Source organism: Pelodiscus sinensis, chromosome 22, assembly GCF_049634645.1.
Source record: "Pelodiscus sinensis isolate JC-2024 chromosome 22, ASM4963464v1, whole genome shotgun sequence".
Lineage (NCBI taxonomy): Eukaryota > Metazoa > Chordata > Testudines > Trionychidae > Pelodiscus > Pelodiscus sinensis.
In genome coordinates this window covers 15,313,232-15,329,483 of record NC_134732.1, presented here as the reverse complement: position 1 = coordinate 15,329,483, position 16,252 = coordinate 15,313,232, and the positions used below count along the sequence as shown (strand labels likewise).

The window sequence follows — 16,252 nt, the reverse complement described above, 5'->3', positions numbered from 1 at the left end:
GTCCTTCTGGCTTATTTCTATTTTAAGGTACAGGGGAGGGAGGGGCCCAAAGCACAAATTATGTATGTACAAGTGTACTGAAATTCAGCCAATTCTACAATGGAAGATAAATAACACACACACAACACAAGGCACAAAAATAAGGCGAAATAATACTTTGCCGAAGGACATTGGGATTTTTAGTGCCCACACAGAACCTCCATTTCTAAGGTCTAGTCTGAAAGGCACCTATACAGTACACTGCATGAAGCTCAATTTACTCACCTCAGGAAAATATAAGATGAGCTGATATGGCCAATAAATCGGGGGCTAGGGAGGAGAGGGTCTCAGAAGTTGTGTTAGCTCTAGTGCTCTGGCTAAAATTTCAGTTAGGCCTTAGATCTGGCTAAGCTAAATCCATCCTAATTTACAACTGGATGCAGGATTCTTCTTCATCTCTTGCTCTCCATTACTGTTCAGTGTCGCAAGGTTCTGATAAAACAGAAACCACATCCAGCACTAGGGGTGTTAGTGAGTAGTTGACTACCTGATAAGCACTGGGTAGTCAACTGGAGTATAGACTACTAGCTTCTCCTTCCTTTGCCCCCTCTATGAGAGGCAGCAAGGGGGGCAGGAACAGGAGCTGGTGCTGGGGGGAGCCAGCTTAAAAGCCAGTTCACCACAGCTTCATCTCCTGGTGCCACCTGCCTCTCCCTGACATTGCCTCTACCAGAGGCAGCAGAGGGGGGATAGCGGAGGGAAGCAGCCTCTACCCGTGGCAGGCCAAGGCTTGACATGGGCAGAGGCTGATCCAGCAGCAGCCCCTGTCCGCAAGGGTTCTAGTGGGAAGCAGGGCTCCTGTGCAGACAGGGGCCGCTGCTGCCAAGCAGTCCTGTTCATATCGGACCAGGCTGGTCACGCGTGGGGGCTGCTCCGGCAGCAGCCCTGGCCACGGCAAACAGAAGCTGTTCTGGCAGCAGTCCGAAGCAGTCCCTGTTCACGACAGACAGAGGCTGCTGCACTCAGAGCGAGCCAGGACTGAGCAGTCCTGGCTTGTGCTGGTCCAGAATGCTGCACTTCTGCATTTTAAATGTAGTAAGAGCCCAGCCGCTCTTACTACATTTAAAATGCAGAGCCGCAGCTCTTACTACATTTAAAATGGGTGGCTTGCAGAGCCTGTATGAGATGGCTCCTGGAGCTGCGCCCACTGCGGCTCTGCACAGCAGCCCTTACTGACTAATCATGTACTTGATACAAAGCGTATCAACTACACGATTAGCCCGATAACCGCAATTTAACATCCTTATCCAGCACCTGCTTTTCAGTAACGAGTGATCTCTGTCTGTCCCTTAACTACCTTCCATCAGCGTTGAGGCTTAGTTAATACTAGCAGACTTACCTGGTGTTGCCTAAGTCCTTCAGGGCAGGAGGTGGCAGTGTAGGGTTGCAGGATTCAGGGCAGGGCCTTGGCGATGGGGGGCGGGCAGTGCAGGAGGCTGGGGGTTGGAAGGTGAGGAGGGGCTCAGGGCAGGGATTCCATCAGGCATGGGCCTTTTCTCTCCCCTCAGCCCTCTCCCCAGCTAACCAGAGCATTTTCTGTCCTCCCAGATCCTCCCTCTGGCTCCCAGGGGCATTTTCTCGCCCTCCCCCCCATCCTCCAGCAGGGACATTTTCTCTCCCCCAGCTCCTGCCCAGCCATCAGGGGCCTTCCCCTCATTGCTGTGGTCATGCACCAGGAGAGGGAGAAAGGGATTGGGGTAGGGGGGCTACTTACCAGGTGTGCTGGCAGGCAAGATAGTGGAGTTCCAGCCCTGCTGGCCACTCCTTTGGTGGTACACCTGCCCCAGTGGACACTCTCTCGGGACAGCTCTCCCCTATGGGCTCGCTGCCCACAGATGCCACTCTGTATTCCGTCCCCCCAAACACTTGCCCCTCCCTTTACATCACATGTCATGGAAAACAGTCCCTTTCCTGGGGCTTTTGGTTGTCCTGCTAAATGAAGTTAAGTTCTAACCCGATCTCCAAGCCACCTTGTTGTTTCATGCCAATTCCACAAGCCAAATACACAGGGAAGGGTTAGAACTTAACTTCATTTACAAGACTGATTCTTATCAGAACGGAATGAACAGAGCTAGGGGCTGGCTCCCACACTATCTTCCACATCCTAATGACTTAACCAAAAAACAAACAATAGAGGTGCTAATTGTTCTTATCAGCCTCTTGTAACTACTTGAACAATCTATTCATTGTCTTTTTTTCTCCTTTTTTTCCTCCTCCCCCGCCCCCTTTCCCTTATTTATTCTTAGATCTGTACTTTTCATACTCCAGTCATCTGGAGAAGTGAGTTATGCCCATGAAAGCTCATGGTGCCATCTACATGTTTTGTTAGTCTTTAAGGTGCTACTAGACTATTTGTTGTCTTTTAAGTTTTTCTAGTTACAGACAAACTTGGCTACCCCTCTGAAGTATTTGTCCCTTGAACAAATGGACTTTCAAACAGACACACTACACTGACAGATGCACTCTAAAATGTATCTATAATGTATCTGCATAGGCGTGCGCAGGGGGGTATGCCGGATATGCCCAGGCACACCCTAATGTCTCAAAAAAAAAGTGGCTTTGCATTTTAATTTAATCGCATGATATGCTCTTTTAAGTAAAGTTTAGTTGTTAATTTTAAAAAAAAGTTTAGTTAAGTTTTAGTTTCTTTAGTTTGTTTGATTAATAAAAATAATGTCCTTTATGGTTGAGTATTCAATAAATGTTCGCCTTTAAAAAAAAAATTCCCTGGGTGCACACCCTAATGAAATGTGCTGCGCACGCCTATGTGTATCTGTAAAATGCTTTGAGATCTTGAGATGAAAGTTGGAATAGAAAACCAAACTATTATTGCTTAACTATTTTTGGACCACTACGCTCTTCCCTGCTTATTAATGAAAAAGACACTAATCTCCTTAAGAGAGGTAATATTTTCTGACACTACTATATCTATATGGAGATTTTTTTTAATCTCCCTCAATCCCATTTTTTCATTTTGAAAAATTTTACCAATTTTGGTAGCCTGGGATCAGTATTGGCTCCCTTTGCCCTTGCCCATAGAACTATTTCCCCCTTATTTTGGCTAGTGCATGATCTCTGTAACCCATTTTCTCTGTAGCTTAGTATGAACGTCAGGTGTTTGTTTTATTAATATTCTTGTAATTGTTATTCAGCTCCTCTGCCTGGAGAGCTTATTTTCAGAGATCACTTTTTCAGCATTAGAAAGCAGGGGAAACCATTGCATGATATAAATGTATTCAATGCTGCTCTCTAGCGTTTAAAACAGAATCTGCGAGCACTGCTCTTCTATTCAATGCTTACAAACTTGCTGTCACTGTTCAATCACCTTACTATGTTAAAAAATCAAGGTGTGTCTTTTATTACAATCATATAATAAATTTCCCTTGCTACTACATAGCATTTATTTTCCCTTTTTTGCGGGGAGAGGAAGAGGTTGGTTGTGGGGTTCTGGACCATTTTCTGCTGAGCAGGGACTCCTGAGTGGTACAGAAGCTCCATGGAGCCTTCCCTCTAGGGCAGGCATGTCCAAAGTCCGGCCCGCGGGCCAATTGTGGCCCGTGTTCCGGTTTAATACGGTCCCCCAGGTAATTTGGCAATATCTATCTTTTATGGCCCCCAACGAAGCCATATGTATTGAGATGAATACATTGTAAAATCTCAGTTAATGTCAGTTGGTCTAAATCAGTTATAAATATATTTGGACACAACATGTATACTTGGTGTTATGTTCCTGTTCATATTTTTTGAACTTAAAAGTTGACAGACAACCTTTATTACCAATAATATGTAATGTACTTTACAATGTTCCTGACATATATTTCAGCTTCCTGGATTTTTTTTTTCATCTGGCCTTCAGATATGAAAGGCAGAGTGATTTAACACCTGTTTAGATTTGTCATCCATGTGACGAAATGAAAAGTATGCCGTTTGCAATAAACTTTGCATAAAATAGTTAATTTTCATTTAATTTTAATGGTTCAAAGAATGTCAGGCAAAATGGTCGGCCCTCACGCATGTTCACTTCATCAAATCTGGCCCTCTTTGAAAAAAGTTTGGACACCCCTGCTCTAGGGCTATGTCTATACTGTAGCCTTCTTGCTGAAAAGCATATGCAAATGAAGTGCGGCGATATTCCACGCTGCACTTCATTTGCATATGCTTTTCCGCAAGAAGGCTACAGTATAGAAGTAGCCTAGAAGTGGAAGTTCAGGAACTAGCTCTCTTTTCCCCTGAGAGACTCAGAGGCTCTTTCTTCTCCCTGGAGGACATGGATGGAGTATCTTCCAAGGCAGTTGGCACCCAAGTACCTCACCTTGAAAACAAGTTGAGCACCAGGCTCTCCCCAGAAGTGTGAAATCTACAGGGAGAGGGATTGCTTAAGGCTATGTCTACACTACAGGGTTTTACTGGGATAGCATAAGTATCCCAGAAAAACTCTGCCGCGTCCAGGGAACACGTTTGCTCTTCCGCTTTTTTTTGCAGAAGAGCAGACGCACTCTTTCGGAAGCCCTGTCTTCCTCCTCCTCCCACGAGGAAGAAGGGCTCTACCAAAAGAGGAGGCGTTTCCAAAATTTGGCCCAGTGTAGACGGGCCAAATTTAGGAAAAGCCTCTTCCGAAAAAACTATCCAAAAAAGGTACACAAATTGTGGGGTGCAATTTGCATACTTTTTCCCGATACATCAGTGTAGTGTACACATAGCCTTAGGATGGAGGATAGAGTGAGGAAGGTCCTGGAAGGCTCTGTGCTGGGGGAGGGTTGTATCTGTAGGCTCCTAATACTGGTTGCCTCTCTCTCTAGGTATGAATGCAGTCTGGGATATTTGGGGTAGGCATTCCCCCAGCTAGAAGGGTCTCCCTCCCCTGGACTAGGGTATGTCTGTGGGGACTCTCTGTGGTAGGGGGTGCTCTCCATCTTGTCTCTGAGTGGGTTCTGGAACATGCTGTTCCAGGGAAGGTGGGTATTTGGAGAATGGGTCCCCCTGTGCCCAGATCGGGGCTGTGTGGGGGGATCTCTCCCAAGGTGCCCCTTGCCTTGACTATGAGCGGGTTCTGCCCTGTGCTGTGAGGGGGGAAAGGGAGTTAGACTAGGAGATTCTCCCACTAGGGAAGGGGCTCCCTCTGCCCTAGTGGGGGGGGGGAGTCTCTGGGGATCTTTCCTAGGAGTTGTCCCTCACGTTGGCAATGAGCAGGTTCTGCCCCATGCTGTGCAGGGGAAGGGTATTTGGACTAAGGGGTTCCCCCAGCTGGGGGAGGGATTCCATCTGTCCAGATGGGGGCTGTGTACGGGGATCTCTCCGTGGCGATGAGCGGGTTCTGCCCCGTGCTGTGCAGGGGAAGGAGGGTGTTTGACTCGGGGGTTCCCCCAGTTGGGGGGTTCCCCCTCTGCCCGGGGGGGGGTCTCTGCTCACCTTGGCGATGAGCGGGTTCTGCACCATGCTGTCTCGGGCCACCCCCAGCCGCTCGTTCTCGCTGCCCGGCTGCACTTCGGCCAGGGTCATGGGCCGCCGCGGCGGGGGGCAGATCTGGCTGGCGCTGCGGTGCCGGCGGGGGAGCTCCTTGGGGCCGCGGGGGGCCGCCGCCATGGCCGCGGGTCCCGCTGGGGAACGAGGTGCCACTGGACCACACCAGGCGGACCGAGGGGGGGGAGGATGAGCTTCGGGAGCGGGAAAGCGGACACTCCCCCTCCTGCGGCAGGGGCACCCCTGCGAGCGCAGGGAAAGAAGCGATGCCGAACCTCTGGCCTTGACACGCACCTTACCGGGGCACAGCTCTGGGGGGGCCCATAGGGACCCCTGAGTGGGGACACCCCTCCGGACGGATGGAGCGGCCCGTTGCCATGACAACGAAGGACGCTAACAGGCTCAGGGGGTAGACTAACCAAGAGCTTGGGGCGGGGAGACTTGCTAAGGTGCCGAGGGCGGTCCCTGGCGCTAGCCCGCCCCGCCCCCCTCCTCCAGCGAGCTCTCCCCGCTCCTGCTGCAGGGCTGGATGTTACTCCTCATTCCACGAGGAGTAACGGTAGTTCGAACTAGGAAGCCTAGTTCGAACTACCTAGTTCGTGCTCCAGCAGCAGATGGAGGGGAGGCACAAAAGTAACAATTTGCTTCCCCCATGCAGAGCTCAACAGGCTGCCTTAGCTCAACGTTACAAGGGCCAATGCCTTGGAAATGCAATGTCAACCTAACTAACGGGGAGGGGAAATGTATCAGCTGGCTGTAGCTGGACTCTGTAATACCCCCATCCCCAGCCAGGGGTATTTTTATGTGTCTCTTTTTTCAGTGCTTCCCTCCACCCACCGCTCCCACGTGAATACGTCAACCACTTCTCTAGGGGAAACTGATTAATCCCAACCTGACAATACAAAGTGCTAATAGAGTGACAAAATGGGCGAGGTAATATCTTTCCAGCAAGTTTGTCTCTCACCACTAGAAGTTGGTCTAGTAGTGTTTTAACCAGTGGGAGGAGTAGCTTTCCGGGTACTTCAGAGAAGTGGAGAGAGGGGTACATCAACACAACTGAAATGTGGAGAAAACTGAATTTTTTAGTTTTACATTGCTTTATTTTTGTACTTTTTACACACAAACATTTCATCACCTGCCTGGCTATGATTAACTTGTTTAAACAAATGTGTTGCAATGGTAGAAAAAAATTTAGTGTGTCTGAAAACTAAGTACTGGCGGTACTTATTTTTTTTTAAAAGAGGTACTTTATTAAAAAAAGGTTGAGAAACATTGGTCTAGTAAGATATTACCTCACCCACCTAGTCTCTCTAATATCTTGGGCCCCACAAGGCTACAACAACATTGCATAATACAAAGTGCTTTCAATTGCACAAAGTAAAGACACTGGACTTTCCCCAGTCCAAGTCTTTTGTCAGTTATAGAAAGCTTAGGCGTTACCTGTAACAGTGGCAAGCGTGCTATTTTCACAGACTATTTTTTAAAATTGACCATCTCTTAGCTATACTGCTGAATATAATTGCTAATTCAAAATATTCTGCACTTGAATCATGGATAAACTAAAATTACAGTGTTTTTTGTTGTTGTTTTGGAAGTTCAGAACTGTAAACTATGTAGCTCAGTATTTTAGGCTTTGGATTGTCAGCACAACAAATCAAATAAGAGATTGTTACCCATTGATGAAGATTGACATGACTTAATATCCCTCAAAACACCTATACAGGATGATGAATCTCTGTGAAAATCTGGGTGGTCTGATGTAGCTGAGGTAACCAATGTAAAAGTCACTTGACCAGAAAAAAAAATAAGTAGAGTGTGAAATCCAGTTCTTGAAGAAAATAGCAGTATTCCTGTTAATTTCAGAGAGATACATTTTACCTTTTGCTTTTCCATTTGGAAAACTGACTGAACTATGACAATAGCCTCCAGAAAGACAGACAAATATATTTTATTAAAGATTGATGAGTTATTCTTTGTCCATTTGTATACACACACACACACACGAAAGCTAAGCGAGAAGAAACGTCACACTGTTTTGGTAATTAAGTACTGAAATGAGAATAAAGAGGACCAATTTAAAACTTTATAAAAACAGGAAATTAACTAACAGAGATATAAGCTTGTTCCAGTTTATTCTAAAATCTTCCGTCAAGAGGAGCATTGAAACACTGCAACATATTTCAGATAAGGAAGAAAGTTTCAATTATACAATTACTTTGAACCTGTGATTAAATAGAATATGGTAAATATATTATAAATATCTTTAAAATGCTTTCTAAAAGAAGAGATTTCCATTGTATAGTGCATAAAGAATTTTGAAATACAGGAGCTCAAAAAGTATTTTCAGATTAAGAATTTATATTTTACTTTTAATCTGAAATTATCTCTTGTCAGTATATTCCTGGGGATTGACTCAGGGAGAGTTACAAAACAGAAGTACACATGCTTAATGTTTTAAATCACATAGTAGGGAGTGGTACTCTGTTACTTTATTATAATTGCCAGAGTTGATCTTCCTTTATCAAGTGTGATTTGATATTCCCTTTTCTAAAACTGCCAAGGAAAAACTTTAATTTTTTTTTCTTCAGTTCCATCCAAGCTACTTCACCTCATCCCTCCTCTGAGCTCTATTTTGAATGTTTGGACTTCCTGGCAAATGGGAAGCTGTCAATGTAGGCACATCAGAGCCTGCTGGAATTCTGTCTGCTGTTAACTTGCAGCCAAAAAGTCAGAGAGGGCAGGATAAGAGGAGAGCCATTTGATGCCTGAGTTGAAATTGTAACTAGTAAAAGAAGGAAAGATGGATGATTATATACAGGCAGTCCCTGGGTTATGTACAAGATAGGGACTATAGGTTTGTTCTTAAGTTGAATTTGTATGTAAGTCTGAACTGGCTCCAGATTCAGCCGCTGCTGAAACTGATCAGCTGCTGACTACAGGAAGCCCTAGGCAGAGTTGCTCTGCCCCCGGCTTCCTGGAATAAGCCACTGATCAGTTTCAACAGCGGCTGAATCTGGACTCCTGGGACAGAACAGCTGGGGCACTGCCGGGTAGGTCCCCGCAGGACCAACCCGGCAGCACCCCAGCTGCACTACCCCAGGCGTCCCGCAACAAAAGCCTGGTCTGCTGGGGGGGGGGGGCGCACTAGCTGCGCCCCCTCCTTCCCAGCAGACCAGGGAGACCCGAGCAAAGCCGCACAGGCAGCGGTGTCCCGCCACCTGTGCGGCTTTGCTCAGGTCTCCCTGCTGTGCTGGGGAATCCCCCTCCCCAGCACACCAGGGAGACCCAGAGCAGCTTTTTTTGCCCCGGAGGACATAGTGGCGGGACCGCTGCGCTCTGGGCGGTCCCACCGCCCGCGAGCTCCGGGGCGAGAAAAGCCCCGTTCGTAAGTGCGGATCCGACATAAGTCGGATCCGCGTAAGTCGGGGACTGCCTGTATTGAGTAATAGCTCACAGTACAGCGCTCCTAAACTTGACTAATACTATGATCTATGGTTAACATCTGGTTAAATACTGATAGGTGGAAAAACATGATCCACACCAATTGATAAAGCTTTGAAATTGATCAAGCTTGCTACAGATAATTTTTAGGACTACACTACCATCTTAAAGCACAAAATATAAGCACATACGTAAAACAAGAAAAGAAAATGATCAGTTACCCAGACTTGGGGAGCAGGTAGACAGTTTATTTCATCACCATCTCCTTACTGGATCAATCCTGTGTGTTCTGCATTGCTCTGATTGTTTTCAACAGTTCACATCCTTTTACATATACCCTAATATAACCTTAACATTCACATATGATGCCTATATCTACATTAAAAATCCTAACTGGTTCCTTTATATCAATCGTGCACAGATCACACATAGTAATACATGTCATCCCTTCCATTCAGCTGTTTCCCGCAACTTATCTATTTTAGTCATCTTGCTTTTGTGTGTGGTGGGGAGGGGGAAATGCTTTGTTCTTCTCAGGGATCCTGTTCAATATTTAACAAGCATCTGTGTTTTAATTAAGACATACTCTGGCAATTTAGAACATCTGTTCTAATAAAAAGGCTATTATGCTAAGCATTCAGCAATTATAATTTCCACTCTTTATAAAGGTTACACAGCTTATTACTCTTCAAGCTTGATGGGGTTTGGATCACTTAACAATAGGCCTTAACTTATCAATAAGTCCTTCATTCTAATGGTCAAGAGAATCATGCCTAGCCTTAACTCTTACTCAGGTTATGCAAGTAATGTTACCCTCCAGCAATGCTCTATAGTACTGTACAGTGAATTGTTTAAGTGATATGAGGCACAAGAGCTAGGAAAAATATCAAATTCTCCACTGAAATTAAAGAACTAGTGAAATTTCCCACTGGTATTGGAGTAGCATTCATTCATAAAGGTACTTGCATTCCAGAGTGATGAAATCTGATATAAAAACCTAAACTTAATAAGCGACGAGGAGTCCTGTGGCACCTTATAGACTAACTGAAGTGTAGGAGCATAAGCTTTCGTGGGCAAAGACCCACTTCGTCAGATGCATGTAGTACATGCATCTGACGAAGTGGGTCTTTGCCCATGAAAGCTTATGCTCCTACACTTCAGTTAGTCTATAAGGTGCCACAGGACTCCTCGTCGCTTTTGCAGATTCAGACTAACACGGCTACCCCTCTGATACTAAACTTAATAGATACACAGATACATTTGAAATGATTGAGTACATAATTATTGAAGAAGATAGCTGAAAGTAACTACGTCTATACTAAAATCTGCCAAAAGAAACGTTTATCAGCTTCCCCTTTCCCCACAGTTCTGAATATTATGTATTGACTATACTTTCCAAGAGTAGGGATGTGCAAGTGTGATGATGATGTGATAGATGATCACTCGTTGCTGAGTATGGTCCTCTTCCATGGGCATTGTGGACCCTCAGGTGGTTGATAAGGCTGATCTTTGAACCACAAATTCTATTACAGTGAGGACAGATGTTTCCTGGTACAGCAGGAGGCTGTACTAGATGGCTAAAAGCCAGTCTCTCCTTCCCCCTGCACCTCTTCTCCTCTTCAGCATGTCAGCAGGCAAATTCAAAATGCAGGAAGCCATTGCATAGGACTTATCTCCATTTCGAGTGATCCTGGGTGTCTCACAAGTGTCAACGTCAGTGTTGCTCTTCGTTAAATTATCCTTTAGCAAGTCTTTATAATGCTTCCGTTGTCCTTGCACGTTACAGTATCCTTCTTTCAGCTGAGGAAACAGGACCTGCTTGGGGAGGCAATGGTCTGGCATCCGAACAACATGACCAGTCCAGCAAAGTTGCTGACAGATGATCATTGTCTCAATACTGGTGGTCTTTACCTTTCCAGAACTCTAGTTAGTGTGCCTATCTTCCCATTTGATCTTCAAGCTCTTGCAGAGGCAGTGTTGGTGATACCTCTCAAGGACTTTCAAGTGATGTCTGTAGGTTGTCCAGGTTTCAGACCCATACAACAGTGTTGGGAATATGGCAGCTTGATAGACAACAGGTTTGATGTCTGTTCAACTCTCATGATCTTCAAAAACCCTGTGCCATAATGAGGAAAGGTCGCACTGGCATAGCTCAGATGATGTTGGATTTCTCCATTAATATCTGCCTTGGATGAAAGATAACTTCCAAGGTAGAGGAAAGGATTGACATTCTCCATTGCCTCTCCATTGATTTTAATAGATGGAGTGCATGGTACCTCATTTGGAGAGGGCTGATAGAGCACTTCGGTTTTCTGGATTTTGAGGGTGAGACCAAGACGTGCATACACAAACACATTCAAGATAGCCTGAAGATCTTTCTCAGAGTGGACAAAAACTGTATTGTCAACAGCCTACTGAAGTTCCACGATAGATGTGGTGGAAATCTTTCTCTTGGCTTTCAGTCTGCTAAGCCTAAACAGCTTTCCATCCATTCTGTAGATGATTTCAATGCCAGTTGGGAGCTTCCCAGCAATTAAGTTGAATATGATTACAATAAAGACTGCAAACATGGTCGGGGCGATGATACAGCCCTGTATTAGAGCAGCAACATGGGGTTGCTGGTGGCAGCCAATATGCGGGGGGACTCAGCTTAAAAGCGTATCGGCTGCTGTATCAGGGGCAGCAGGCAGCTCCCCAGGAGCTGGTGTATGCGAGGAACCAGCAGATGGCCGACTGCTGTCCCACATTGCTGCCTCTGATAAGAATATAAGAAGGGCCATACTGGATAAGACCAAAGGTCCCTCTAGCCCAGTATCTTGTCTTCCTAAAGTGGCCAATGCCAGATGCCCCAGAGGGAATGAACAGAACAAGTAACCATCAAGTGATCCCTCCTCCCAATATCTGACAGCCAGAGGCTAGGGTCACCATTCCTACCATTCTGGTTAATAAGCCCTCCATGAATGTATCTAGTACCGTGGTGTACAACATGTTAGCCACTAGCTATGTGTGGCTATTTGGCCAGTTGAATATGGCTAGTTGGCTTGAACAATGGGACCATTTGGCCAGTTGAGTGTGGCTAGATCTCTATAGCAGTAGCCACTATAGTGGTTACTGCTTCAGAAGTGGCTGGACACCATGGATTTAGTATCTGTATTTTGATAGAAACAGCAGAGTGGAGCAGTAATTGGGAGCCAGTACACACGGGGAGCCAGCTTCTCATACGCACCTGCTCCCAGGGAGCTGACTGCTGCCCCACATATAACCATGTAACCACTGACATTTTCGGCGGTTACACAGTTACTTAATTGCACTCATTTTAACATCCAAGATTGCACTCTTTTGCAGTCTAATCAGCAAAGCCATAATATACTTAAATTGTAGCCAGGAGCAATCTTTTATAGGTAGATTATAAACTTTTATAAGGTTCAATAGTGAAAATACTGGCAATTTAAAGTACAATGACTTCACTAAGGAGATGTAAATGGATATAAAGACAAACAGAAACAAAAGTCAAATTTAAAGAGCATTATAACCGTAGTTAATATATCTCCTGTAGATTTTGAGAAAACAGGTAAGACTTCTAACTTTCAAAATAAACAATATCCATTCCTGTTAGAAGGCATGGTTTGATTTTTAGTGTTTATACTTCTTTGCGCTTTTAGGTTCCATTCCAGCAAAGCATTAAGTACTTGCTCCAAAGCCATTTAGGTCCATGGGAGTTTTTTTATTTGCATAGGCTTTGGGTCAGACTAGCTGCAGTGCAGCAAAACACTTAGCCATGTATTTAAGTATTTTTCTGAATTAAGGCTTTAAAACTATTTCAGTTGTCCCCGTGAGATGATGATTGCATTTCAATACACTACATTTCAGTAACAGATAAAGTGATCTGATAAATAAATTACTTAGATCATATGTGTTGTAATGACAAAGGAAAGATACTGATCAATTTTATTATTGTAGAAATTCAAGTAAATATCTTAAGACTAATATAAAACACGTAAGAATTGCTGCAAATAAGCTTATAGGGAGGTACTGGACTACGGCAACATTTTGTTTCTCTACCTCAGCTTCAACATGCTGTGAAAACTAAGGAGTTTGTTATTTTAAAGTGGACAGTGATTGGATTAGGTCAGGGGTGTCCAAACTTTTTTCAAAGAGGGCCAGATTTGATGAAGTGAACATGCGTGAGGGCCGACCATTTTGCCTGACATTCTTTGAACCATTAAAATTAAATGCAAATTAACTATTTTATGCAAAGTTTATTGCAAACGGCAAACGACATAACACCAACTATACATGTTGTGTCCAAATATCTTTATAAATGATTTAGACCAACTGACATTAACTGAGATTTTACAATGTATTCATCTCAATTGAAAAAAAAACTTGCCTACACTAATGTGAAGGGTGAAACTGAGATCTGGACTGCAGTACATAGGCTAGGTCTGGTTCAAAGGCAGTCCCTGATCTCAGCAGCTGCGGAGTCCGTCCCTGATCTCAGCAGCTGCGGAGTCCGTCCCTGCACTCTCAGCCCCAAGGTAGAGGGCTTGCAGGGTCAGAGGCGGGCGGAGAGCGCAGGGCACGCTGGCCTCACGGCGGCCCGGGGGCAGGGCGAACCCGTAGCCAAGCGGGGGAGCGGGGCTGCGGACGTGCCCTACATGGTGGACTTTAGGACCGCAGCGGCCGCCATGGACGGCGGCGGCACGGCCGGAAGCGGCGCCAGTCAGAGGAGCGCCGGGGAGCCAGGAGAGGGGGAGGAAGCGGGGGCTGTCCCTGCACTCTCAGCCCCAAAGCGGAGTGCAGGGGCAGGGTTTGGGACCACGGCGGCGGCGGCCCGAAGTGGCGCGCTGAGCGCGCCAGTTAAAAAAAGCACCGGGGAGCCGGGAGAAGCGGGGGGCCGTATTAAATCCGACCGTGGGCCGCATTTGGCCCGCGGGCCGGACTTTGGACATGCCTGGATTAGGTGGAGAAGACAGTTAGCTACAGTATTTTCCAGTGGTAGCTGCCTTATTTTAAGGACTTTGTAATTGTATAATAGATGTTCTATAATTTAGATCAGTGTTTCCCAATTTTATTTGACCACGGAACCTTTTTGAACTCGAAAGAATTTTGTGGAACCCCTGACTGACTGCGCACGCAGCACTGAGTAGTGACAACACTGTCATCATTCCCTGGCTAAACTTGCATTACACAGGGATACTTATCGTAGCAAACACAAATGAAAATTGTTTTCAATAAAATTCATAAATGAATGAAAATTCCATTCCATTACAATAATTCAGGCTGTAATGGAATTTTCTCGCTGAACCTCTATTTTCACTTCACAGAACCCTGGGGTTCCATGGAACACCATTTGGGAAACACTGATTTAGACTATTGCTTTACTTCTGTTCCCACTTTTAACTTTGCTCAATAAAAAGGACTGAGAAAGCTTGTTAAATACCAATATACATTTCTGTCTACACTGTAAAGTGCATGGATTTAAAGACTTCTTAATCACTATTAGTTGAGAAGCAGAGTGAAAATTCTAGATTCTTTGTAATGCTTCCAATACATCATTTTTGCAAATGTTACTGAAGCCCCATTAAATCTTTTGCACATTCAGCTGTGATTCAAACAAAGGATTCGTCAAAAAACCTCAGCCTCCAAGACTTGTGCACAGCTTAGCTTTACAATGCTCATAGTGCAATAAAGTTTAGTAGTATCTGTGTATGTCTTTGCAGGATCTAAGCCTAAAGAAAGCTTGTCCCACTAGAAGTTCATTGCTATATAACCTTCACTGAAAGTAGGAGTTTTGATTTCTGAAGGAAATGCATCACCTAACTCAACAGCAACCATGAGAAGCAAAACGTACAGTTCACCTTCACTAGTAGCTGTGATCTACAGAACAAAGCTGAGAAGCAAAAAGTCAACCAGCCAGGTTTGCTGCATTTTTAAATTAAAACATCCTACTTGTAAATCAGGTCACTAATGATAATCAATCAAGCTAAATGGTGCTTTTGACCAGATATGATAGGCAAATGGGTAATTCTGCTTTTAGCAACTTAAGCAAATGTGCATCATGCACCTCAAGCCTATACATCAGGGCTATGTCTACGGAAAAGTTTTCCGTTAAAAGCATTTGTGGAAAAGAGCGTCTAGATTGGCACGGATGCTTTTCCGCAAAAGCACCTTTTGCGGAAAAGCATCCGTGCCAATCTAGACTCGCTTTTGCACAAAAAAGCCCCGATCGCCATTTTCAGCTTTGCGCAAAAGGGACTTTTTCCCGAACAGGAGCAGCATAGTATTTCCTCAAGAAGCACTGATTTCAGACAGTAGGAAGTCAGTGTTCTTGTGGCAATTCAAGCAGCCAGTGTAGACAGCTGGCAATTTTTTCCGCAAAAGCAAATGATTTTGCAGAAAAACTTGCCAGTCTAGACACAGCCCAACTGTGCACGTGCTTTTTACAGAAATCAGTCTTTGAAACTTCTGTACTGCATTAACTACTGTGCAGGGGAGAGGAGGGTGGTGGTGGAAATGAATGCTATAACACAAACAGGATTCCCTGATCCTTAGAGCCCTGTATGGATACAACATTCGTATCACATTCCATCCATGAACACCCGCAGATTTGTAGGGCTTTACTGACCCTGAAAGTGACTGCAGGCAGGTGCCCTATTGAGTCCTCGAAAAGTGAATTCCAGGAGGGGGCCTTATATAACCACATGGTCCAGTGGGGTGGGGGCATTTTCCCCCATGCCAATTTAGTTGCCAAAAGTTATGTTGCTAACTTTTTAATTTTTATTTCCTATTTTGTAGATTCCAACAGTCGGCTGTGAAAAGGTTTCAGCGAAACCTTCAAAAAGTAAATAGGACAATACTATCATCCTATTTCCTTTTTGAAGGTTTTGCTGAAATCTTTTCACAATCGACTGCTGGAATCTATACAAAATAGGAAATAATCATTAACAAGTTAACAACTTCCGGCAGCTAAATTGGCGCCCTTGGCATGGTCGATTTAAAACATTTTTTTTCACTTGTGCCGCTGAGGCAAACCTACAATTGGAATATTGACACGCAGGGCTTCTGGCCACGTGTTCACTTGTGACCTTCCTGCCAGCCTGCGAAGGCGCTTGCCAGGCAGGCTGTGGTGCGGTGATGTAGTGTGGGGAAGGGCATGTGTACGGAGGACTCTGGGGGGCTCGTCGGGCTGTGCGCTAAGCCGGTGGGCCTGGCCTAACTCAGCACAGCCCCGAGCCTGCGGAGCCCAGGGGAAGGCCCAGGGGGCGCCTATATCTAACCGGAAGATGACACCCGCCTCCCGCTTCCGCTC

At 45.2% G+C, this 16,252-nt stretch overlaps 1 protein-coding gene across 1 annotated transcript in view; it reads right to left on the bottom strand.

The window, feature by feature from the left end:
* Positions 1–5,723, bottom strand: part of CFAP77 (cilia and flagella associated protein 77) — a 126,107-nt gene extending 120,384 nt beyond the window's left edge. Inside the window, exon 1 of the mRNA XM_075905745.1 lies at positions 5,449–5,723. Within this exon, the coding sequence (XP_075761860.1) occupies positions 5,449–5,622 (174 nt within the window). The 5' untranslated portion in view covers positions 5,623–5,723. The remainder of the gene's footprint in view (positions 1–5,448) is intronic.
* Between the last annotated feature and the right edge of the window lie 10,529 nt (positions 5,724–16,252).